Source organism: Neoarius graeffei, chromosome 23 (genome assembly GCF_027579695.1).
Source record: "Neoarius graeffei isolate fNeoGra1 chromosome 23, fNeoGra1.pri, whole genome shotgun sequence".
Lineage (NCBI taxonomy): Eukaryota > Metazoa > Chordata > Actinopteri > Siluriformes > Ariidae > Neoarius > Neoarius graeffei.
In genome coordinates, this window is record NC_083591.1 from 52,061,662 (window position 1) to 52,088,088 (window position 26,427).

At 42.8% G+C, this 26,427-nt stretch overlaps 1 protein-coding gene across 3 annotated transcripts in view; it reads right to left on the reverse strand.

The window, feature by feature from the left end:
- Positions 1–233: 233 nt before the first annotated feature.
- Positions 234–26,427, reverse strand: part of pde1cb (phosphodiesterase 1C, calmodulin-dependent b) — a 185,299-nt gene continuing 159,105 nt past the window's right edge. For 2 of the 3 annotated variants that reach the window (XM_060906390.1, XM_060906389.1), the window contains 6 exons: positions 20,266–20,347; positions 19,996–20,116; positions 17,893–18,068; positions 10,677–10,823; positions 6,647–6,709; positions 234–1,694 (listed from right to left, as the gene is read on the reverse strand). In XM_060906390.1, the coding sequence (XP_060762373.1) occupies positions 1,678–1,694; positions 6,647–6,709; positions 10,677–10,823; positions 17,893–18,068; positions 19,996–20,116; positions 20,266–20,347 (606 nt within the window). In that variant the 3' untranslated portion in view covers positions 234–1,677. The remainder of the gene's footprint in view (positions 1,695–6,646; positions 6,710–10,676; positions 10,824–17,892; positions 18,069–19,995; positions 20,117–20,265; positions 20,348–26,427) is intronic. The other variant, XR_009651346.1, reaches the window with a different exon arrangement.

Sequence of the window (26,427 nt, forward strand, 5' to 3'; positions counted from 1 at the left end):
AAAAGGTCTAAGGTCAAGGTCACTGTGAGGTCAAATGTCTGTCCGAAAACCTTGTGAACACAATATCTCCAAGGCAAATGAAAGGAATTTCACCAAACTTTCACCATTTGTGCATTTGGGGACAAAGATAAACTGATTAGATTTTGAGGTTAAAAGGTCACAGGTCAAGATTACTGTGAGGTCAAATGTCCATCCCCAAATCACAACTTAATAAGGCATGTAGTCTACCAGGTGGAGGCATCCCCATCGACGCCATTGGCGTCGAGTTCTATCTACTTTGTGGAGTATTTTAGTGGCCCTTTCTTAGTAAAATTAAGCGTGTGTTGTTGTTTTTTCTAAAAATGTATTCAAGTATCATGATGTATCGTGATATTTTTACTGTATACCCCAATGCTGTTGAATTCTTGAATCTGATTGATCACAAAGAAACTTAAATCGTGTCAGTAAGGACAAAGAACGTTTCATTTTCCTATTTCTTGGTAACATAGCATGCTGTTTTGTTTTGTTTTTCTTATCAACTCAGAGAGAAACAAAGAAAATCTGGTAAGAGAATGACCGTTTATAGCTGCTATAATGTAACCGATAACACTAACTAACGTGCCTCTCAGACGTTCCTCACCATTAAATGGATAAAAAGTATGACGCATTGTTCTTTAATTGTGATCATAATTATAAGAGTAATAAAAGCTGTATTATAAGAGGAATAAACAGTTCCTCAGGACTTCAGGTTGGTCACAGTTACTCCACTTTCCTATGATGTCATTCACTCCATTTGATGAAAACATTTTGCCTTCAAGATTAGGACAACCCCAGTCACTTTGACGTACTATTTGTAGAGGGCATGCAATTTAAAAAATATACGTAACATATAAATAATACTTATTATTAAGGCAACAAATATTAATTAGGCAAAATGTCCAGTTTGGTAAGATCGTCTGACGAATGGATATAAATAACTTTGTTTGAAATGCATTAAGTCTCTCTAGTTGAGTGCCTCGTATAATGTGGCGCAATATAAGCAGCTGGCAAACTGGAGGGGAAAAAAAAAAATCGCTGTTTTGTGGATGAGGTTGCTGAGCAGTCAGAAAGCGGCAAATAAATAAAGTTTATAATGAAAGAGATCAAGCAAAGGCATTAAGAGAGCAGAAACGACCTGAGTCAGCTTCTGCTTCTAATAGAAAAGACAAGCAAATACGCTGACACGTGCAAAAGGAAAGAAAATAGAAGGAGAAGAAGAAGGAAAGAACAAAAACGAGAAGTGGTGAATAAACAGCTAATAGACAAAGGCACGCTATGTTTTCTTTCCATAGAAAATAACAAATAAGAAACCAACTCCTGTGAATGTGATGGCAGCTGTTTTTGTTTTGTATATTTCCCATTAACACGAACAGACGAGAGTCTTTAAAAGGAAGTTATCCAGCGGCTGACCCCCAGCCACCTCACACACCAACACACTCCCCGCAGACTGAGCCACAGATCTGCCTTGAAGAAGGTCAATGGAGTCACGAGAGCAATCAAAGCCTTGGATGAAGGAAGCAGAAGAAGCAAAAGAGTGTAAGCACAGGTTTATCCAGCGGAGGGTGCTGTGGAGCTTCAGAACACGTGCGCATACACACCGCCAGGAGGACATGGTCAGGAGGCCTAAACAGCACAGATACACTCCATACAGCACCCACGCTAGTCCTTTTCAGTCTCTGTAAAGAGAAATACCAAATACAGTCATACAATATGAAAATAATGTATACCACAGTGCTCGATTCTGATTGGTCAGAGCCTCCTGAATCATTTTCTACAACAGCAGCTTTAGCTCCGACGTTCCAGTCACAGCTGTAAAGTTTTATATTCGTACTGGAGACTCCTTACAAAAATGCTTAATAAACATCTCCTCATAGAACATTTTATCATATTAAGTAAAGAACAATTACAGTGCCTTGAAAACGTATTCATACCCCTTGAACTTTTTCACATTTTTCCACCTTACAACCACGAACTGTGAAGTGAAACGAAAATGATAAATGGTCTTCGAAATTTTAAACAAATAAAAATCTGAAAAATGTGGTGTGTATTAGTATTCAGCCCCCTGTACTCTGATACCTCTAAATACAATCCAGTGCAATCAATTGCCTTCAGAAGTCATCTCATTAGTTAATAGAGTCCTACTGTGTGTAATTTACTCTCAGCATAAATACACTTGTTCTGTGAAGGCCTCAGTGGTTTGTTAGAGAACACTGAAGAACAAACAGCATCATGAAGACCAAAGAACTCACCAGACAGGTCAGGGATAAAGTTCTGGAGAAGTTTAAAGCAGGGTTAGGTTATAAAAAAATACCCCAAGCTCTGAACATCTCAAGAAGCACTGTTCAATCCATCATTCAAAAATGGAAAAAGTATGGCACAACTGCAAACCTACCAAGACATGGCCTTCCACCTAAACTGACAGAGCAAGCAAGGAGAGCACTGGTCAGAGAAGCAGCCAAGAGGCCCATGATCACTCTGGAGGAGCTGCAGAAATCCACAGCTCAGGTGGGAGAATCTGTGCACAGGACAACTATAAGTCTTACACTCCACAAATCTGGCCTTTTTGGAAGAGTGGCAAGAAGAAAGCCATTGTTGAAAGACAGGCATAAGAAGTCCCGTTTGCAGTTTGCCAGAAGCCATGTAGGGGACCCAGCAAACATGTGGAAGAAGGTGCTTTGGTCAGATGAGACCAAAGTTGAACTTTTTGGCCTAAATGCAAAGCGCTATGTGTGGCGGAAAACTAACACTGCTCATCACCCTGCACACACCATCCCCACTGTGAAACATGGTGGGGGCAGCATCATGCTATGGGGATGCTTTTCTTCAGCAGGGACAGGGAAGCTGGTCAGAGTTGATGGGAAGATGGATGGAGCTAAATACAGGGCAATCCTGGAAGAAAACCTGTTGGAGGCTGCAAAAGACTTGAGACTGGGAAGGAGATTCACCTTCCAGCAAGACAATGACCCTAAACAAACCAGAGCTACAATGGAATGGTTTAGATCAAAGAATATTCATGTGTTAGAATGTCCCAGTCAAAGTCCAGACCTAAATCCCATTGAGCATCTGTGGCAAGACTTGAAAATTGCTGTTCACAGACACTCTCCATCCGATCTGGCTGAGCTTGAGCTATTTTGCAAAGAAGAATTGGCAAAAATTTCAGTGTCTAGATGTGCAAAGCTGGTAGAGACATACCACAAAAGACTCGCAGCTGTAATTGCAGCAAAAGGTGGCTCTACAAAGTATTGGCGCAGGGGGGCTGAATACTAATGCACACCACATTTTTCAGATTTTTATTTGTTTAAAATTTTGAAGACCATTTATCATTTTCATTTCACTTCACAATTATGTGCTACTCTGCGTTGGTGTAATGTGGAAAAATGTAAAAAAGTTCAAGGGGTATGAATACTTTTTTCAAGGCACTGTAGCATCAACATGTGATCTGGATGATGGCGGCCTCTACTTTCAGAGCTGCTGTTAGAAAAAATGAGTCAACACATCCTGACCAATCAGATTTGATGACCCAGTAGGACTGTGGTATAAAGAGTATTATTATACATACAGGACACTTTTTCCATGGAATAAAAACGTGTTCTATTCCCTTCTAGCGGGTTTCATTCATTTGGTTTGATAGCATGCAATATTGTTCGCATATTGCTTATCCTCCGTGTATTATGACACTCTCCCCAATGGAGAACGAGTGTGCAATATTGTTACAATATTGCATGCTGTCAAAGCAACATGACGTCACACGTTAAAGCTCATGTGAATATCCAATGACAAAACTTTTTTGCTGCGCATGCGCAGAATCATTTCTTTGTCTGCCGGAAAGGAGACAAGAACAGGCTAATCCAGTGCTACTGCTAGGATTAGCTATGCTATAATTAAGCACGAAATAAATAAACTGAAAACTGAAGCTAAAGACGCGCTGAACACCTGAAAGGCTGCCAAAACTTCATTAGGTATTCTTCACACATATTTACAAGAGAAAAACATACCAACAGACATCGAAAAACTGGAAAAGAGACATGTCGGAGATGTAAAACTTCCGCGTTAGCGAGAGACTGACAGTTTGTAAAGGTGTGCTTTGTTAAATACATTAGATTTTGAGAGAATTTTGGCTGCCAGGTTGCTCCGTTGTGTGTAGCCGTCAATGTTAATTTTAAAAGTAACTAAGTAAACTACACAGAAAAAAATAATAATAATATTCAGCTTGACCGCACTAGCATTGGCCTTCACTAACACTACACCAGTTAGAAGGTAACTGGACTATGCAATATTGTTAGCATATCGCTTATCCTACGTGCATTACGTCACTCTACCCAATGGAGAATGAGCGTTGAATATGGTTAATGATATTGCATGGTTATCAAGACAACATGACATCACATGTCAGAGCTGATGCAAATATTCAATGAGAAAGTTTCCTGCTGTGCATGCACAGAAGCATTTCTTTGTTCGCCAGGAAAGAGAAAGACGCGCTGAACACCTGAAAGGCTACCAAAACTTCATTAGATATTCTTCATACATATTTACAAGAGAAAAACATGCCAATGGACATTGAAAAACTGGAAAAGAGACACGTTGGAGATGTAAAACTTCCATGCTAGCGAGCGACGATGACAATTTGTAAACAAACATGGCCGCCAGGTTTGCTTCATTGAATATTGAAGATTTTGAGAGAATTTTGAAAGAGAAAGACGCGTTGAACAGCTGAAAGGAATGTATAATAATAATAATAATAATAATAATAATAATAATAATAATATCAGCTGGCTTTTTTTCATGGTATATCAGATATATTCCATTCAGCTACTTGTCTTTGACTCGTTCAATATCATGCTAGCTCAGTGTTTCTCAAACTTTTTCAGACCAAGGACCACTTTGTCCCAAAAAAAAATTTCAGGGACCACCTGTCAACACCCGCCCCCCCGCCCCACACAACACACACACAGACCATACAGAGATGTGTACTATTAGGTGTTTTTAATTGAAAAAATTATGGTTAACTAAATACATTAAAGGCCTATCCATTCCATATCCTCCGTGGTTTTTAAAGGCAAAAGTATGGAGGTTTAAAATTCAGCAAACACTTAATCAGAACATTTCATATCAATAGTTCAAAATTGTTCAAAATTAGGAGGAACATGAATGAACTGAAATGAACAAAAATTTTTGATTTAACAGATTACACTTACTTGTCTTCTGTTCAAAACTGACTCTTTTTTCTTAATGGGAGGAGTGGTGCTGATGCATACTAAGCATCAATGATTTAATATCTGGTTCCAAGCTGGACAGCTTTAATCTGAGATTGGGGGCCACATTGACTTGGTTTCGCTTTTTAGTTTTCAACCCAACCAGTGCTGAAAACCCAACCTCGCATCTGTAATTCACTTTCAGTAAATTAAAAAAAATCGCCACGAACACGAGCTAGTTAGGATTAGTCTATTATATGTTCAGAATGTTCGTTTGCTTGTTTTCAGGTCTGCCTGCCTGTTTGCCTGTGAGGCAGAGATTTGTGAGGTGACTGTTGCCTAGAGACGAGAGGCAGAATAAGAGCACGTGCACACTACAAGTTTTATGTGGTGCAAATTCAGATGCAGAACGCTTTTTAAATAATAATAATGATGAAATTACAGGCCCGTGTGATTGCCGTTAAAAACAAGATTGGATAAATTTAACTTTCTAATAATGTTACAAAGCATACACTAGCTTATCTTGAAAACGCTGACTACATTTGTAGACCACCTCGCGGACCACTTGAGGTCTCTCGCGGACCACCAGTGGTCCGCGGACCACACTTTGCGAAACACTGTGCTAGCTGAATGGAATATAGCTGATATACCACTCAACAGCAGCCAATATCTCATTCTCATCTCATTATCTCTAGCCGCTTTATCCTGTTCTACAGGGTCGCAGGCAAGCTGGAGCCTATCCCAGCTGACTACGGGCGAAAGGCGGGGTACACCCTGGACAAGTCGCCAGGTCATCACAGGGCTGACACATAGACACAGACAACCATTCACACTCACATTCACACCTACGGTCAATTTAGAGTCACCAGTTAACCTAACCTGCATGTCTTTGGACTGTGGGGGAAACCGGAGCACCCGGAGGAAACCCACGCGGACACGGGGAGAACATGCAAACTCCGCACAGAAAGGCCCTCGCTGGCCACGGGGCTCGAACCCGGACCTTCTTGCTGTGAGGCGCTAACCACTACACCACCGTGCCGCCCCAGCCAATATTATTTAAATAAATAAATCACTGATTGGACTGGATCCAATCCATTAATCTACAATCTAGGGGATATATGCCATACTTCGCTTACCTCTAAGTCAATTTTCTATTAATTTTAGTCTTAAATATAGGAAAGGAAAGAAAATAATAATAATAATAATAGCACGCCTGATCCTCGTACATGATTTAGGCCTCTGTCTGTTGGTTGTGCAAGGCCTCATGTTTTATTCCCAGCCTTTCCACTTTACAGGACATGTGAAACCTCAAACATGCTCAATGTTAAAAACATCCATAGAGAATAATACTATAATCTTTCGACACTTCAAATACAAAGATACTCTGGTCTGTATTGTAGTATGAGGCGTCTAGAAGACACTGTGTGTTGGTTTACCTTTGAGTCCTTTCTCTTCACCATCTTCACTTCCTGGTGATGCCACATGCTCTGACACCTCACCTGTTTTAACAGATGAATTGTCAAAAACAGCAATATCAATATCAACATTGACTGAATCTTACTACGGAAAGGAAGCAGAAGATAAAAAATTAAATTACATTACAGGTATTTAGCAAACACTGTTATCCAGAGCAGCCTGGGGAGCAGTAAGGGGTTAGGTGCCTTGCTCAAGGGCACTTCAGCCATTCCTGCTGGTCCAGGGAATCAAACCGGCAACCTCTGGTCTGAAAGCTGCTTCTCTAACCATGGCTTAATGAAATTCATCATTACATGTCTATAATCCCAAACATTTTATATTTATGGAATAAATATTTGGTCAATTCAGTGAGCTTGAGCTCTGCTGAAGTGAACACCACCTCTATAAAGAAAGGTAATCTTAGCTAACTTAGCCAAATGCTGTTGGGGTTTAGCTTGCTACATTCTTTATTTAGCTAGCTAGCTCATGCTAAGTCATACTAGCCAAGATGAGCATTACCTACACTACCGTTCAAAAGTTTGGGGTCACTTTGAAATGTCCTTATTTTTGAAAGAAAAGCACTGTTCTTTTCAATGAAGATCACTTTAAACTAATCAGAAATCCACTCTATACATTGCTAATGTGGTAAATGACTATTCTAGCTGCAAATGTCTGGTTTTTGGTGCAATATCTCCATAGGTGTATAGAGGCCCATTTCCAGCAACTCTCACTCCAGTGTTCTAATGGTACAATGTGTTTGCTCATTGCCTCAGAAGGCTAATGGATGATTAGAAAACCCTTGTACAATCATGTTAGCACAGCTGAAAACAGTTGAGCTCTTTAGAGAAGCTATAAAACTGACCTTCCTTTGAGCAGATTGAGGCTACGTTTACATTACGTCGAATCAGTGGATCATCAGATTAACGTTCTTAAAACGATTCGCGTTTACACTAAAACCGTTAGCCGTGCACACAGCAACACCAATACACGGATACGCTCGGCTCCGCAGGCATCCTGCGCTCCAAATCACTCCGCCCTGAACAGCGAGTGCCCTCTGGAGGGTGCGCACTCCGGCCCTGCGCAGCTCACAGAGTGCGCAAGTGAAGTGCACAAGCCACGATTCGGGACTGAGCCGCTGTGTGTGTGATCCCAGCGCAGATCACTTACCACTTGCAAGTGGAAGGATGGCAAGCCTAAAGACAATCATAACTACACAATGGGCAGTATTTGCATCAGTATTTGCAGTATTTTCATACTTTTATACTCTTTAATGAAAGGCGATACAAGGCGGAAGTCCGCGCCGTTTTTCAGCAGTCGCGTCCATTGACCAACGCCAGCGAATCAGGAAGGTGGATGTCACAGTGACATTGTCCAATGAGGACGCCAGCTAGAGCTCAGCACAGTGTATCCGCGTATCTCAATGTTTACACAGCACCGGACCAGATACGATCTAGATTGAATACGTGGACGCTGGCGGATTCCCGTTTCCCGGCTTTTCCAGGTGGTTTAATGTAAACGGACAGTGCATCCGCGAAGAAAACGAGACAGATACGGTCTAATGTAAACGTAGCCTGAGTTTCTGGAGCATCATATTTGTGGGGTCGATTAAATGCTCAAAATGGCCAGAAAAATGTCTTGACTATATTTTCTATTCATTTTACAACTTATGGTGGTAAATAAAAGTGTGACTTTTCATGGAAAACACAAAATTGTCTGGGTGACCCCAAACTTTTGAACGGTAGTGTATAGCAGCATGTTAGATATATTTAACACATTCACGTTAATACTGTGAGCTTTCATACTGTGAAATATCAAAACAACAGGTTAGCTAGCCTAGCTCAGTCAGCTAGCTAATGGCTTAACCTGTACATGTTTCCTCAGGTTGGAGGTTGAGCTCTGAAATGTTGAGATCACTACTGGATTTGGTTTGCATAATTTATAGATCATGATCATGTTGAAGGATTTAAAACTGAAGATACTTGATAAATTGGGGCTCAAGTGTCTCCTGTGTCTCAGACATTGGTGCTGAATAAGGATTGGAACCTGAAGCTGAGATTATGAGCAGAAACTGCTTTGTTTTGATTGGGTCTCGAAATGGAATTATTTAACATTTGTAGATATGGTCTTTTAAATGGCTTACGATGACCACGGTTGTAAAGAGTGATTGTACGAGTTACTGTACAGTGTTGTAGTCGAGTCACTAAACCTCGAGTCCGAGTCCCGTCTCAAGTCCGAGTCAAGTCCAAGTTATCAAAGAAAATTTCAAGTCGAGTCTGAGTCGAGTCCACTAGTGATCCAAGTTGAGTCCAACTCAAGCCCCGCCCACTATCAACAGGGCAAATAACATAAGAGAGGGTTAGCACTAGCTAGTTCATCGCTCAGAAAGCAAGCCCCATTATCAACAGAGCAATGAACATAGCATGTCACTTCCTTCTCTGGGTGGAGTCTTGCCAAATGACAATTGAAGTTCGAGGTTGTCCCCGTCGTCTCCTCGATAGTTCTTCTACATATGGAACACATAGCAGTGCATTTTTTTCCACTGCACAAGAAGTCTGTTTAAGCAAAGCGGACAATCCTAGCGGCGTTCTCTCCAGGCATTTTCACACTATTAACGTTAGTTTGTTCCTGAACCTGACATATGAACAGGTGAATGTGCATTCTCTTGCATAAATATTAGTATAAATATTATGGCATGTGACAAAAAAAAATAAAGAAAAAATCCGAGTCATCAGTGCTCAAGTCCAAGTCAAGTCACAAGTCCTTAAAATCAGGGCACGGGTCGGACTCGAGTACTACAAGCCGGTTACTATATCCTTCCTGGCAGTTCAAACCAACCTGTCCATTTTTCTCTGACATCTCTTATCAACAAGGCGTTTGTTTCCACACACAGAACTGTCGCTCACTCACTCGATGTTTTTTGTTTTTCGCACCATTCTGTGTAAGCTCTAGAGACTGTTGTGTGTGAAAACCCCAGGAGATCAGGAGCAGTTTCTGAAATACTCAAACCAGTCCATCTGGCTCAAGCCAACACCCATACCACAGTGAAAGAAAGTCACACTTCTGCCGCTTTTCCACTACAAACGTGGCTGAGTTGGGCTGAGCCGTGCCGTGCTGAGTTGAGCTGAGTCGAGCTGAGTGGGGCTGTTGGAGTTGCATTTCGACTACAACCGCGCTGAACCGTGATGGCTGGAAGTGGGTGGACACATTGGGTGGAGTTAGCAAAAGTGGGTGGACGTCACGTGATGTCGTTAAGCGGCGCAAACAGTGACATCAGTGATCTTTTAAGCGGTAGTCTCACGACCCGGAGAGTAAACAATAAACATGGAGTCGTTAGTGTTGCTGGTCTTGGTGCTGTGGCTTGTTGTCACCGACAACGCCAACAGATACTGGCAAGAGCGTATAGATGAGGCGAGGCGCATAAGGCTTCAGAAATTCTCGTAATTCGTAATTATTCTTCTTCCGGGTTTGCGGTGTTTACAGATCCCAGCATGCTCGCGGGGCGTGTGTGGGCATGTGAGGACACGCCTCCTCACCAATCAGTGCACAGGGGAGTGTCTCCTCACGCCCCCAGCCTCACTCGGCTCAGTTTGGCTTGCTTCAGCCCCACTCCAAAACCGTGCGAGTTTTGGGGGCTGAGCAGGGCTGAAGCGAGCTGAGTCGTGCTGTTCTTTGGTAGTCGAAACGCGAGCCGTGTCGGGCTGAAGTGAGCTGAAGCGAGCTGAAGTGAGCTGAAAAAGGGTAGTGGCAAAGGGCCATTTGAGATCACAATTTTTCTCGTTCCGATATTTGAATGAAGTGAACATTAACTGAAGCTCTTGGTTTGTATCTGCATGTCCTGCTGTGAAGGGATCGGCTGATTAGAGAACTGCATAAAATAAAACAGCAGGTGGACGTAGGGGTGTTCCTAATAAAGTGGCCAGTGAATGTATGTCGACAGGAATCTGGATATTTGACTTCAGATCCATAAATGACTTTTCAGCAATTAATCAGCATTAAATGCTGTTTACGTACCATTATGTAGTCGCTTGTTGCCCTCCACGCTTGGTGTGTTTTCTGGATTTTCAGCTTCACTTGGCCCACTCGTCGTCCCCCCAGGCTCTGGCTCCTGTCCTGTTTGTCCCTCCTGTCCTGCCTCTAGCTGAGCCTTCTCCTCTGTTTCTGTTTCAGGAAATGGACACGGACATAGCTGATTCGTTTTCAATTACAGTTATCGATTGTAAACGGTATTTTGAAGTACCATAAACAATACTGCATCAGAAAGAGAGTACTGTATTACGTTTACTACTGTTTCACCTTTAGTTAAAACCTAATCAGACATTTTTACCCCAGTGTAAGAGTTCACACCTATTCAGAATTACAGCATGACAGGGTTTTATATCACTAAGACCACGCACTGCTGCATAACACCTGAAAACTTGGATCATATTCTCATTTCCATCAAAAGCCAGTGAGTACCAGTTTGGACTTGAAGGTCAATATTGGAGTTTTGAATCATTTGAGGCCTTGAGTACTAATTTCTGTGTGTAAATGGATAAAGTCACAGCAAGTAGAAGTTTCATCAATGATTTACAAAGAATAATTGTGTGAAATATTTCACATGCAGTGTCGAGAGAGGAAAGAACGTGTAAATTAGATTTCTGCCATGCTAATTGTTCTTAATAGCTGTCAGTAGTTCAGATCTCAAAGAGACTAGCAGAAGAATTTAAAAATAGCCTCAATGAGGCTGGACCTCATACCGGCCACTGTTGTTGTGTGTGAGTTTGAAATCCGATCACTCTTGTAGGAAAAGTAGCGATTTTCGTGAAACTGCACATGACCCCTGTGTAGCCTCATCCATGGTAGGTGGCACCACCTGGTGAGCAACTCTTGTTGGAATATGTCTTTAGAGTCTTCTGGGTGAGTTTCAGTGAAAACATCCTAGCAGTTTATGAACAGTGGTGTTTGGTGTGACGAGTCACCCAAAATTTTCAGACACCCATAAAATCGTAAATATGACAGGTGGCGCCACCGTCTTGACAACTTTATACACACCAACCTGGGGAACATTCCATATAAGTTTGATCAAAACCTGATCACTCCTGTAGGAGGACTAGCGATTTGCGTGGAATTGTACATGACCCCTCTGTAGCCTCATTTGTGGTAGGTGGTGCCACCTGGTGAACAACTCTTGTTGGAATGTGTCTTTAGAGTCTTCTGGGTGAGTTTCAGTGAAAATGTCCCAGCAGTTCACGAAGAGTAGTGTTTAATGAATAGCGCGAATCTCAGATTGCCTCTCTGATATATCTGCATGGATGAAAGACCATCATCTCCAGTTAAACCTCTCAAAAACTGAACTACTGGTCTTCCCTGCTAAGCCAACCATACATCATAACATCTGTATCAAGACTGACTCCTTAGCTCTTGCTCCTACCGTACTAAAGTAGCAAGGAACTTGGGTGTCATGATTGATGATCAGCTGACCTTCAAAGATCATGTTGCCTCTGCAGCCCGGTCTTGCCGCTTTGCATTATTTAATATAAGGAAGATTAGACCATATTTAACCCAACAGGCCACCCAACTGCTGGTGCAGACAATGGTCATCTCCCGCCTTGACTACTGCAATGCCCTTCTAACAGGCCTCCCAGCCTGTGTAGTGAAGCCACTTCAGATGGTCCAGAATGCAGCGGCGCGCCTGGTCTTCAATCAGCCCAAAAGGGCACATGTGACCCCTCTGCTAATTGAATTACATTGGTTACCCCTGGCTGCACGTATCAAATTCAAATCACTAATGCTAGCCTACAAAGTGCTTACTGGGTCTGCACCTATTTACTTGAGCGCTCTAATAAAGGCTAAGGTTACTCTTTCTCAACTCCGGATATCAAAAGAACGCCGTTTGGCAGTTCCAGCACCGCGCACAAGACAATCCAGACTCTTTTCATGTGTCGTCCCATGCTGGTGGAATGATCTACCGAGCGCTACCAGAGCAGGGGCGTCCCTGTCTGTCTTCAAGAAACTCTTGAAGACTCAGCTCTTCAGAGAACAGCTCCTGTCCTGCACTTAGACTTTACACCTCCCCTCCTCTCTACTGCACTCATCTTGCACTTGATTCCATTTTTGTACTCACTCTAAAGCTCCCTTTAGTGATATTTCTTTTAAGACTTCTTTTATGTATCTTGATTGTTAATTTTCTTTTTGTAAGTCGCTTTGGATAAAAGCGTCTGCTAAATGAATAAATGTAAATGTAAATGTCAATGTGACGAGTCACTTAGAAATTTCAGACACCCATGAAATTGTAAATATCACAGGTCGAGCTACCATCTTGACAACTTTTATGTACACCCACCTGGGGAACATTGTGTGTGAGTTTGATCAAAATCTGATCAATTCTGTGGGAGGAGTAGCAATTTTTGTAAATTGTGGACGGACGACGATGACGGACAATGCGTGATCGCATAAGCTCATCTGGCCTGGCCTACAGCCGGATGAGCTCAAAACCAAACATCAGGCATTCAAGGTTATTGTGATTTAAAAAAAAAAAGTTCAGAATGCAATATGAATGTAAAATACACCAGTGAAAACTTGTCTGTGTTTGTTAATAAGGTAAATCTGAATGACAAGTGTTTCCAGAGCTCTGTTTCAATGCTGTTGGTGTCAGAGCTGTGAAGATACACATGATGTGATCCAGTGACGTGCGGTGAGGTCTGTGGCTAGTGAGGCACTGACTTTTTCAAAATCAGATTTTCAAATATGCACCAAAATATTTGCCAAATATCGATTAGTTTCATATCTCATAGCAGCATTCTTTACATAAGGTACATTTGAAGGTACATATTTGGCCAAGGAAGAATGAAAAATGAATGGCGGTTCAGTAGCCTACCTCCAAAAAACACCACGGCGGACCACACAGGGATAACAGAAAAGGCGGTTTCTGGTAGCACAGCCACACAGCCAATCTTTTCGGTTGTACCACTCACTTTGAAACGATCGGGTTATCTTCTGTCCAGTCCTTTGAAAGTAATTCCTTTAGCTCCGGCGTCATCCGTCCATTCTTTATCACGGCCCGTTTTCCTTGAAAGTCCAACTTTGAGAAACCTTTCAGCTGAGCCATTACATCCTCCATTGTTGCAGTCAATCGGAACAAGCCAACAACAGTCCAAATTAAACTTTACGTGACGACGTAGAGAAGAAGCAACCACCAAACAAGAATAACTGAGCTCACGTACGCCCTCTGCACTGCGGCAGAGCTACTGCCTGCCTCACCTCATGTCTTTTCAGTGCGGTTTTATGTCAAATTGTTAACACTAAATAAGTGATACACATACGTAGAAAACATTACATATTATAAGGAAAGTGAGGACATATTATACACATTTCTACAATGTATAAAAAACATTTTAATACAGCATTACGTTGGTAGCATACACAGAGTAAGCAAAAGGCACGCGCTCAGCCCAGTTAACAAGGGATTGCGCAATCTGACGTGAGGCAGGGCTTGGCGCTGCCTCAAGTCGCTGTATATTCGCTGCAATTGAATAGGAAATAGGCAAATACGGCGATTTGATCGCAAAAATGATTGAAATTATTTGAATCATACAGAAATGGCATATATAGCACAGATGATTGGACAAATCTTTATTGTTATCATTATTTACATTTGTTACATCCAGGCCCGTTTCAAGCTATTTGGGGGCCCTAGACAAAGGGGGATCTGGGGCCCATAATTATCCCCCCCTCGACGAAAGGCCTTATGGCCGCCTACCCGCTGAAGACTTAATAAATAAACATCACACATATTGTAATCATTCTTACGATTTTTACTTAATAAATGAACTCTTTACATTATTATAAATAATTATCAAACCCAATTAAACACAAGAATAGACAAAATATGCACATACACACACACACACATATATATAACTACCATTAACGTAAGCTAGCTACCAAATTTGCTTGTCGACCCGCTTGGTATTAATGAGTGTGTACATTCTCACTTACCAGTGTCTTGTTTTTTTCTGTCTTCCTCTTCCCTTTTCTTCTTTCTCTTCTGGCTCCCTGAGGGGTAATTTCGCTTCATATTTGATTTTGGGTTTTTTTTTGCCGCGGAGCTCTGCAACCACTTGACTGGACGGAGATGGGCATTGAGGGGTTGACAACAGACTGTCATTGCACTTTTCAGCCAAAGCATGTAGGGAGGCGCTGTTGTGCATTACGGGCCCCCCTTGGAACTAGGGTATTTCAACAAGTGTCATTAGGCGCTGCGCTGCCGCGCTCAAAAAGTTGTCATTGCTATTGAATACATAACCAGTCGTTCGGCAGCGGGGGCCCTTCAAGGGCTGGGGCCCTAGGCAATTACCAAGTCTGCCTACCTTGTTGCAACGGGTCTGGTTACATCTCATGATGGCTGGATGATGACCGGTGAGGCCCTGCCTCACCTGCCGCCCCTGACCGCACGTCACTGATGTGATCGCATACGAAACCAACTTTAACAATGAAATGAGTAACGAGTTGAAAAACCGTTATGACTTTATTAAGCCATATCTTCAGTGAACTTTCTCATTCGTATGAATAATACTTGGTTTTATTTTGATTGGCAGAAATGGGCTTCAAGAAATGTATTACCTGCCATTCAGATAAAGTTGTATTAATTTGTGCACCCTTTTTCAATTCCAAATGTGACTTTCAAACTGCAGGAAGTCACGCTCTCTCTCTCTCTCTCTTTGTGTGTGTGTGTGTGTGTGTGAGAATCTCTCACCACTGAGTTGAGCTAACCTTTAACAGGTACTCACATTGACAGCCCTCTGTATTTAGGAGCTCTAGAGACAAACCACTCGAACTGCACATTTATTAAGGCAAATGGACAAAGAGAAAAGCTTCTTGTTCGTAGATCCTGTCAGTAAATCAAAGTGTAAATATTTTTTTTTTAAATGGTGGAATTTTTTTAAGATGGAAGACAAAATAAAATGTCTGCCGCATTTGAATGAAACACATTTGAATTAAATACAACTTTCTCCCGATTTCATATTTGGGGTTAACTAGAATTTAAAATCCTAGAACTTTACTTCAAGAGAAATACGGTATATCTCAGTTTTGGAAAGTGTGTAGCTTTAAGGACTACAGTGCCTTGAAAAAGTATTCATACCCCTTGAACTTGGGAGGCACGGTGGTGTAGTGGTTAGCACTGTCGCCTCACAGCAAGAAGGTCCGGGTTCGAGCCCCCTGGGCTGGCGAGGGCCTTTCTGTGCGGAGTTTGCATGTTCTCCCCGTGCCCGCATGGGTTTCCTCCGGGTGCTCCGGTTTCCCCCACAGTCCAAAGACATGCAGGTTAGGTTAACTGGTGACTCTAAATTGACCGTGAGTGTGAATGGTTGTCTGTGTCTATGTGTCAGCCCTGTGATGACCTGGCGACTTGTCCAGGGTGTACCCCGCCTTTCGCCTGTAGTCAGCTGGGATAGGCTCCAGCTTGCCCGCGACCCTGTAGAAGGATAAAGTGGCTAGAGATGATGAGACCCCTTGAACTTTTTCACATTTTTCCACCTTACAACCATGAACTTAAAAGTTTTTTTATTGAGATTTTATGTGATAGACTAACACAGAGTAGCACATAATTGTGAAGTGAAATGAAAATGATAAATGGTCTTCAAAATTTTAAACAAATAAAAATCTGAAAAATGTGATGTGCATTAGTATTCAGCCCCCCTGCGTCAATACTTTGTAGAGCCACCTTTTGCTGCAATTACAGCTGCAAGTCTTTTGTGGTATGTCTCTACCAGCTTTGCACATCTAGACACTGAAATTTTTGCCCATTCTGTGAACAGCAGTTTTCAAGTCTTGCCACAGATGCTCAATGGGATTTAGGTCTGGACTTTGACTGGGCCATTCTAACACATGAATATTCTTCGATCTAAACCATTCCATTGTAGCTCTGGCTGTTTGTTTAGGGTCATTGTCTTGCTGGAAGGTGAATCTCCTTCCCAGTCTCAAGTCTTTTGCAGCCTCCAACAGGTTTTCTTCCAGGATTGCCCTGTATTTAGCTCCATCCATCTTCCCATCAACTCTGACCAGCTTCCCTGTCCCTGCTGAAGAAAAGCATCCCCATAGCATGATGCTGCCACCACCATGTTTCACAGTGGGGATGGTGTGTGCAGGGTGATGAGCAGTGTTAGTTTTCCGCCACACATAGCGCTTTGCATCTCGGCCAAAAAGTTCAACTTTGGTCTCATCTGACCAAAGCACCTTCTTCCAGATGTTTGCTGTGTCCCCTACATGGCTTCTGGCAAACTGCAAACGGGACTTCTTATGCCTGTCTTTCAACAATGGCTTTCTTCTTGCCACTCTTCCAAAAAGGCCAGATTTGTGGAGTGTACGACTTATAGTTGTCCTGTGCACAGATTCTCCCACCTGAGCTGTGGATTTCTGCAGCTCCTCCAGAGTGATCATGGGTCTCTCGGCTGCTTCTCTGACCAGTGCTCTCCTTGCTCGCTCTGTCAGTTTAGGTGGACGGCCATGTCTTGGTAGGTTTGCAGTTGTGCCATACTTTTTCCATTTTTGAATGATGGATTGAACAGTGCTTCTTGAGATGTTCAGAGCTTGGGATATTTTTTTATAATCTAACCCTGCTTTAAACTTCTCCAGAACTTTATCCCTGACCTGTCTGGTGAGTTCTTTGGTCTTCATGATGCTGTTTGTTCTTCAGTGTTCTCTAACAAACCACTGAGGCCTTCACAGAACAAGTGTATTTATGCTGAGAGTAAATTACACACAGTAGGACTCTATTAACTAATGAGATGACTTCTGAAGGCAATTGATTGCACTGGATTGTGTTTAGAGGTATCAGAGTACAGGGGGCTGAATACTAATGCACACCACATTTTTCAGATTTTTATTTGTTTAAAATTTTGAAGACCATTTATCATTTTCATTTCACTTCACAATTATGTGCTACTCTGTGTTGGTCTAGCACATAAAATCTCAATAAAAAACTGTTAAGTTCGTGGTTGTAAGGTGGAAAATGTGAAAAAGTTCAAGGGGTATGAATACTTTTGCAAGGCACTGTATAGTAATAAACGGGTTTCTGCAGTGATCTCATTTCTGATACTTCGATAAATTTTATCAAGCTTGTTTATGGCTTTTTTTTCCGAGAGTTGAACTTTCACTCTCAACCACAACCTGATGTGATCGCAGAGGGGGCGGAGCTTGTGTGTGTGTGTGTGGTTGTGTGAATCTCTCACCACTAAGTTGAGCTCACCTTTGTCAGCACGAGTCTTCCACCTCTCGCGGTTCTGAAGAACTTGCTCGTTCCAAATGGCCTTGAAGTTCTTCAGGTCCACAGCGAGCAGTGAGCAGTTGTGGGAAGCACTGCTCTCTGCAGCCGGGCTGTTCACGTTCACCTGCTTCGTTTCTGCTGTGGAAATGCTGCTGAGACTGGAAAGATGCAACGAGATGTTAGAGAATGGAAAATAAAACAGCCACTTTAATAGGAACCTGTACTTGATTCTAAGATTCCTGTTCTTGGCTGCAGGACTGGAACCCAATGTGATTTTCTTCTGTTGCGTGCCGAGATGCTTTTTAGCTCACCACGGTTGTAAAGAGTTACTATAAGTTACTATATCCTTCCTGGCAAAAAAGCTTGACTCAATCCGTCCATTTTCCTCTGGCCTCTCTTATCAACAAGGCGTTTGTTTACTTTCCACTCACAGAACTGTCGCTCACTCACTCGATGTTTTTTGTTTTTCACACCATTCTGTCTGTATAAACTCTAGGGACTGTTGTGTGTGAAAACCCCAAGAGATCAGGAGCAGTTTCTGAAATACTCAAACCAGTCCATCTGGTTAGCACCAACACCCTTGGCCCAGGTGTATGTGTGTTCCTAATAAAGTGGCCAATGAGTGTATTATGATGCGGTGACTATACGAATGTCGCAACAGCATCCACTGACGATAAGCACAGTGAGAAAAATGACCAATAGAGATCTTGCATGTGACGTCACAGCCGATCCAGATTGTAACAAACGCCATCTTGTCGGTCAAACGCCATATTTCCGCCTTCTACTTCTGGTTCTACTTCTGCTACTACCTTTTCTTCTGGAAAACCCTACTATATACAATTCTACTACAATGGCTGCGGCTACAAGCTCTCCCTACCTGTGCACGTTTTTTATGTGTATTTTTGCGTGTTGTTCGTCTGTATCGGACTTCAATATCCACTACAACCGCATGGACTTACTGGACATTGGTTTCCAGCAGAAAATGACGGTTTGTAGCGATTTCCATCGCATGCACAACATTCCGGACGAGATAGCGAGACCAGCGGGGTCTCCGTGGATTGTTATCGGGTCTGGCAGGTGAAGGAGGCGAGAGGAAGCAAAACCGAGGCTGCAGAGCCGGCCTGTTGACTAAGCTCAGAAAACAGCCACTCAAATCTCCACTGCCAAGCCTCTATCTCTCCAACGCCAGATCCATGGTAAACAAGACGGACGATTTGGAATTACAGCTGGAATTACCTTATTCTATTCTATTCTATTCTATTCTATTCTATAATCGGCTGGTCAGTGCTATACTAGATACTGATATAAATAGTATTAGTACTCAATACTTAAGTGACTTACCCGTCCAATGAGGATTATTTTCTTGTTTACAAGATGCCGCGGCTGACAAATCCTGAATTTCTGTAAAGATAACTGTCCAGAGATTTATAAGCACGCAGTGCTTCACCACTGAACAGCGAGGGAAAGTTAATGAGGTAATTATACACATCTGGGTATTCCACCTCTGGCAGTTCCATATCCACTGACACGGTCGTGAAAACTCCGTCCGGTAAGCCATAAGGGTCACTAATCTGTAGATTGTTTATTTTAGACATATATCTAGTTATCTGTTCATTAGAAAAATGAGCCGTGTAGTCCATCGGTTGAAATTGATCCATTCTGTACACGAGTGCAGTAGTATTCAGCTGTGTTTTTTACCGACAAGATGGCGGCTGTGAACTTTCCGGTCACGTGACTGCAAGATCTCTATATCCATCTAAATGACAGAATATGTGAGCTTATTTTTTTTTCATTGCATTTTTATCTCAAAGTTTTGACAAAGAAACTTGATGAACACTTCAAACTCTGATGGAGAATTAAAGAATCAGGAGCAGCTTGATGTTGCGCTGCTAATCTATAATTAGCCCTTTAGTTCCTATATCTGGATTGTCATGATTAAATCAGCTCAAAAAGAGGAAAATCTGCAGCGAAATGAATGATAATGCATCACAAGCCGCCTCGCTGATGGACGGATTCGTTTAATTAACTGATGAAAGAAACGAACTGTTGAATGAACCAACAGAATCAGAGACTACAGGTCCTGACCTCGACCTGCGGAAGCTGGCCAGGCTGGAGTGTGTCGCCTCGTTGATGAGCGGTGTCACGATCTTCTCCGTCATGTCTGTGAGGACAGTGAATGTAGGGACAACGATGAAGTCGATGAACCCTGCGTACACAGAAAAGCCGATGTGCTCAGTGCCGCAGGGGTTTCCTGCGTTAATGCCAGAATAACAGAGCTTCCCTTCGAGACTCAGACAGAATGACATTTACACATTCAGCTGAACCAGAACCAGATTCACTGTTCACACTGCTCACCGATTTGAGACTGAGCCACCATGGTGGACTTGCGGTCACACAATGGTGAGAAGGGCAACCCCAGTTCTGCCTCTTTATCTCCCTAAATATAAACGGAAAACAGAAAATTAGCCAATAAAATGCAGTCTAATCAAAATAAAATAGTTGTGCATTTTATTTAAATGATATAACTGTTTAGCTGTTGCTGTGACTAAAACTTAAATAGGAGAGTAAAGGTTCACACATTTGACTTGGTGTAAGGGTCTTTATGTTTTTGATGCAAATGTTAAGGGGGTGTGGCCTACATGTCTGTCAGTATTTAAGATGTGGCCCATGTGTCTGTCAGTATAATGAAGGGGTGTGGCCGATATGTCTGTTAGTATCATGAAGGAGGTGTCGCCTATGTGTCTGTCAATATAACAAGGAGGTGTGGCCCATGTGTCTGTGAGTATAATGAAGGGGTGTGGCTGATATGTCTGTTAGTATCATGAAGGAGGTGTGGCCTATGTGTCTGTCAGTATAACAAGGAGGTGTGGCCCATGTGTCTGTCAGTATAATGAAGGGGTGTGGCCAATATGTCTGTTAATATCATGAAGGAGGTGTGGCCTATGTGTCTGTCAGTATAATGAAGGGGTGTGGCCGATATGTCTGTTAGTATCATGAAGGAGGTGTGGCCTATGTGTCTGTCAGTATAACAAGGAGGTGTGGCCCATGTGTCTGTCAGTATAATGAAGGGGTGTGGCCGATATGTCTGTTAATATCATGAAGGAGGTGTGGCCCATGTGTCTGTCAGTATAATGAAGGGGTGTGGCCGATATGTCTGTTAGTATCATGAAGGAGGTGTCGCCTATGTGTCTGTCAGTATAACAAGGAGGTGTGGCCCATGTGTCTGTGAGTATAATGAAGGGGTGTGGCTGATATGTCTGTTAGTATCATGAAGGAGGTGTGGCCTATGTGTCTGTCAGTATAACAAGGAGGTGTGGCCCATGTGTCTGTCAGTATAATGAAGGGGTGTGGCCAATATGTCTGTTAATATCATGAAGGAGGTGTGGCCTATGTGTCTGTTAGTATAACAAGGAGGTGTGGCCCATGTGTCTGTGAGTATAATGAAGGGGTGTGGCTGACATGTCTGTTAGTATCATGAAGGAGGTGTGGCCTATGTGTCTGCCAGTATAATGAAGGGGTGTGGCCGATATGTCTGTTAGTATCATGAAGGAGGTGTGGCCTATGTGTCTGTCAGTATAACAAGGAGGTGTGGCCCATGTGTCTGTGAGTATAATGAAGGGGTGTGGCTGATATGTCTGTTAGTATCATGAAGGAGGTGTGGCCTATGTGTCTGTCAGTATAACAAGGAGGTGTGGCCCATGTGTCTGTCAGTATAATGAAGGGGTGTGGCCAATATGTCTGTTAATATCATGAAGGAGGTGTGGCCTATGTGTCTGTTAGTATAACAAGGAGGTGTGGCCCATGTGTCTGTGAGTATAATGAAGGTGTGTGGCTGACATGTCTGTTAGTATCATGAAGGAGGTGTGGCCTATGTGTCTGCCAGTATAATGAAGGGGTGTGGCCGATATGTCTGTTAGTATCATGAAGGAGGTGTGGCCTATGTGTCTGTCAGTATAACAAGGAGGTGTGGCCCATGTGTCTGTCAGTATAATGAAGGGGTGTGGCCGATATGTCTGTTAGTATCATGAAGGAGGTGTGGCCCATGTGTCTGTCAGTATAATGAAGGGGTGTGGCTGATATGTCTGTTAGTATCATGAAGGAGGTGTGGCCTATGTGTCTGTCAGTATAACAAGGAGGTGTGGCCCATGTGTCTGTCAGTATAATGAAGGGGTGTGGCTGATATGTCTGTTAGTATCATGAAGGAGGTGTGGCCTATGTGTCTGTCAGTGTAATGGCGGTGTGGCCAATATGTCTGTCAGTATAATAAAGGGGTGTGGCTGATACATATGTTGGTCTCATGAAGGAAGTGTGGCCTATGTGTCTGTCAGCATAACAAAGGAGGTGTGGCCATGTGTCTGTCAGAATAATGAAGGAGGTGTGGCCTATGTGTCTGTCACTATAACAAGGAGGTGTGGAATATGTCTGTCAGTATAACAAGGGGGTGTGGCCAATATGTCTGTCAGTATAATGATGGGGTGTGGCTGATACATCTGCTAGTATCGTGAAGGAGATGTGGCCCATGTGTTATTAGTACATGGGAATTTCAACTGATCTTTTACGAAAACTTCAGCTTATCCAGAACCATGCTGCCAACCTTGTCCTCAGAAGGAAACGGTTTGACAGTGCCACTCGTGCACTATATGACCTACACTGGTTGCCAATTGCCTTCAGGATTGAGTTCAAGATCACTCTCTTAGTTTTCAAGTGCCTCCATAACCTCGCCCCGAAGTACCTTAGTGACTCACTTAGTGTCAGGGAATTTACGAGATCAACTCGAGTATCAGGTCAAGGTCTTCTTACCATTCCTAAAACTGCATGGAAGACCTTTGCTGACAGGCCCTTTAGTGTTTGTGGTCCTAGACTATGGAATAACCTCCCAGTATCCTTAAAATCAATTGACTCTTGTGAGGAGTTTCGCAGAAAATTGAAAACTCATCTTTTCTCCAGGGCTTTCCATAATATGCTGAGTTAAAATTCAAATCATAAACAGTCCCGGTCATGTTCATACAAACGTGGCCAGTGGATTTTTTTAAGATCTTAAGTTGTTAAATTACCCCTTAATTTATATTTATTTTTATTTATTTTCATTTTATTATTCTTAATTTGTTACATTTATTTCCAGTCTACATTTTAATTTTACTTTTACTTTAAATTTTATATTTATCATTATTTTATTATTTAAAATTATATCTAATTTTATTCTATGTTACTTTTTACATTTTGTTAAGTGCCATAGTGTGTGTATATATATTGTACAATTATGTGCGCTATATAAATGCTAATAAACTTAAACTTAGTATAATCAGGAGGTGTGGCCTATGTATCTGTCAGCATAACAAAGGAGGTGTGGCTTATGTGTCTGTCAGTATAACAAAAAAGGTGTGACCTATTTGTCAACATAACAAAGGAGGTGTGGCTTATGTGTCTGTCAGTGTAATGAAGGATGTGTGGCCTATGTCTGTATTTATAATGAAGGAGGTGTGGCCTCTGTGCATGTCCATTTCACAGAAACTGTGGCCTCTCTGCTCATCGGTATAATAAAGGAGGTGTGGCCTCGGTGCCTATCAGTATCATGGTGGAGGTGTGGCCTATCTGTCTGTCAGTATCATGGTGGACGTGTGGCCTATCTGTCTGTCAGTATTATGGTGGAGGTGTGGCTTATGTGACCATCAGTCCCAATGAAGCAAATCTAGCACTTTTTGTCCCCCGTTAAAATTAATATATGTATAGCGGCACGGTGGTGTAGTGGTTAGTGCTGTTGCCTCACAGCAAGAAGGTCCGGGTTCGAGCCCCATGGCTGGCGAGGGCCTTTCTGTGTGGAGTTTGCATGTTCTCCCCGTGTCCGCGTGGGTTTCCTCCGGGTGCTCCGGTTTCCCCCACAGTCCAAAGACATGCAGGTTAGGTTAACTGGTGACTCTAAATTGAGCGTAGGTGTGAATGTGAGTGTGAATCTGTGTCTATGTGTCAGCCCTGTGATGACCTGGCGACTTGTCCAGGGTGTACCCCGCCTTTCGCCCATAGTCAGCTGGGATAGGCTCCAGCTTGCCTGCGACCCTGTAGAACAGGATAAAGCGTCTAGAGATAATGAGATGAGATGAGTCACGTAAACAGAATGCTAGACTGGTTTATCCTTCAAACTACTGACCGATGAACAAAAATAAATAATAATCATTGTGGCCTAAGAAAAAGAAAGTCCTTTGCGATGTGAATAGAAAAATAATCCACTTTGGGGTGGTCAGGGCACAAGACACCACCCTGTAATGAATTATATTCCGATAACAGCACGTCCTGATGTGCTTACATCCTTACGTATTAAATGGATTCTCCTAATTTACTTAAAGCACATCGGTTTAATTGAAGCCTCTATAAACGACACGTCAAATAATTCACAAACATTGAACCAGTGAACCTTTAGCAGGGTATTGAGTTTCGCTGTAGCTTTAGATTGATCAGGATGTGCTGGAGTGTTCATCTGGCCTGCTGTATAAATGGATTATAACAGCCTATACAGCTGTGCTATGATGCATCATTTATAACCTCTTCCTGTCTGCATAAGTAAGCGTGTGTACAAAGCGACAGTGAAGCATCAAGCCGCTTTCCTCCAACGTATGTGAACCGTCACTGCTCGTTAACCTCCTGCCCAGCGTTTCTCTGTCACTGCACCACACACATCAGGCCTGTGGTGCAGCTGACACACACAAGGTCTCTCAGTCCCACCCACACACGCACGCACACACACAATTTGTCCCCATTTCTCACTGTCAGCTCTGTTTTTCTCTTTCTTCCTCCAAAACACGCTCCGTACTGCAGTGTCCAGCTTGCTGCATCACAGTTTCTTTCATTTCACCGATTGTCATTTCTGCAGTTAGAATTAAAGACAGCTGGAGAAACACAGCGAGTTTCATTCTTACTTTCCGGTTGCTTTCCTTGAGTGCTGTCACACACATTCACATACCGGTACAAAGAGGCAAGAGAAAAAAGATTATCAGTTTTAACTTCCTCTTTCACTTTCAAAATGGTTTACACCCTTAAACTAGCACTGTTACACATTTTGTTTAGTAAAAAAAAAAACAGCTTTTTATTATCTCATCTCATTATCTCTAGCCGCTTTATCCTTCTACAGGGTCGCAGGCAAGCTGGAGCCTATCCCAGCTGACTACGGGCGAAAGGCGGGGTACACCCTGGACAAGTCGCCAGGTCATCACAGGGCTGACACAGACAACCATTCACACTCACATTCACACCTACGCTCAATTTAGAGTCACCAGTTAACCTAACCTGCATGTCAAAAAAGTCAAAGTCAAAGTAAACTTTATTATCCCAGAAGGGAAATTCAAGTGGTCAAGGTGCTTACATGTACAGACAAGACGTAAGACTAAGTCGACAAAACTTAAGAACAGATAAATAAATGAAAAATAAAAAGATAGATAAATACCCCCCTCTAATTCTATTCCCCTACATACCACACATACACACACACACACACCAAATCCTCTGCAAGGAACTGTAGCCTTCATTAACAATTCTAATTGCAGAGGGGACAAATGACCTGCTGAACCTAGTTGTTCTTATTTTTCTTTGTAGTAATCTCCCCTTACCACGTTTACTTAACTGAAATCTATCATGTAAAGGGTGGGTAGTATCTCCAATAATACTTTCAGCCTTATGTCGTATTATGTCTTGAAACAGCTGAGCAGCTGGGGCGGCACGGTGGTGTAGTGGTTAGCGCTGTCGCCTCACAGCAAGAAGGTCCTGGGTTCGCGCCCTGGGGCCGGCGAGGGCCTTTCTGTGTGGAGTTTGCATGTTCTCCCCGTGTCCGCGTGGGTTTCCTCCGGGTGCTCCGGTTTCCCCCACAGTCCAAAGACATGCAGGTTAGGTTAACTGGTGACTCTATGGCTACGTTTACATTACGTCGAATCAGCGGATCATCAGATTAACGTTCTTAAAACGATTCGCGTTTACACTAAAACCGTTAGCCGTGCACACAGCAACGCGGATACGCTCGGCTCCGCAGGCATCCTGCGCTCCAAATCACTCCGCCCTGAACAGCGAGTGCCCTCTGGAGGGTGCGCACTCCGGCCCTGCGCAGCTCACAGAGCGTGCGAGTGAAGTGAACAAGCCACGATTCGGGACTGAGCCGCTGTGTGTGAGATCCCAGCGCATATCACTTATTACTTGCAAGTGGAAGGATGGCAAGCCTAAAGACCATCATAACTACACAATGGGCAGTATTTGCATCAGTATTTGCAGTATTTTCATACTTTTATACTCTTTAATGAAAGGTGATACAAGGCGGAAGTCCGCGCTGTTTTTCAGCAGTCGCGTCACATGACCAACGCCAGCGAATCAGGAAGGTGGATGTCACAGTGACGTTGTCCAATGAGACGCCAGCTAGAGCTCAGCACAGCGTATTCGCGTATTCTCAATGTTTACACAGCACTGGAGCTGATACGATCTAGATTGAATACGTGGACGCTGGCGGATTCCCGTTTCCCCGCTTTTTCAGGGGGGTTAATG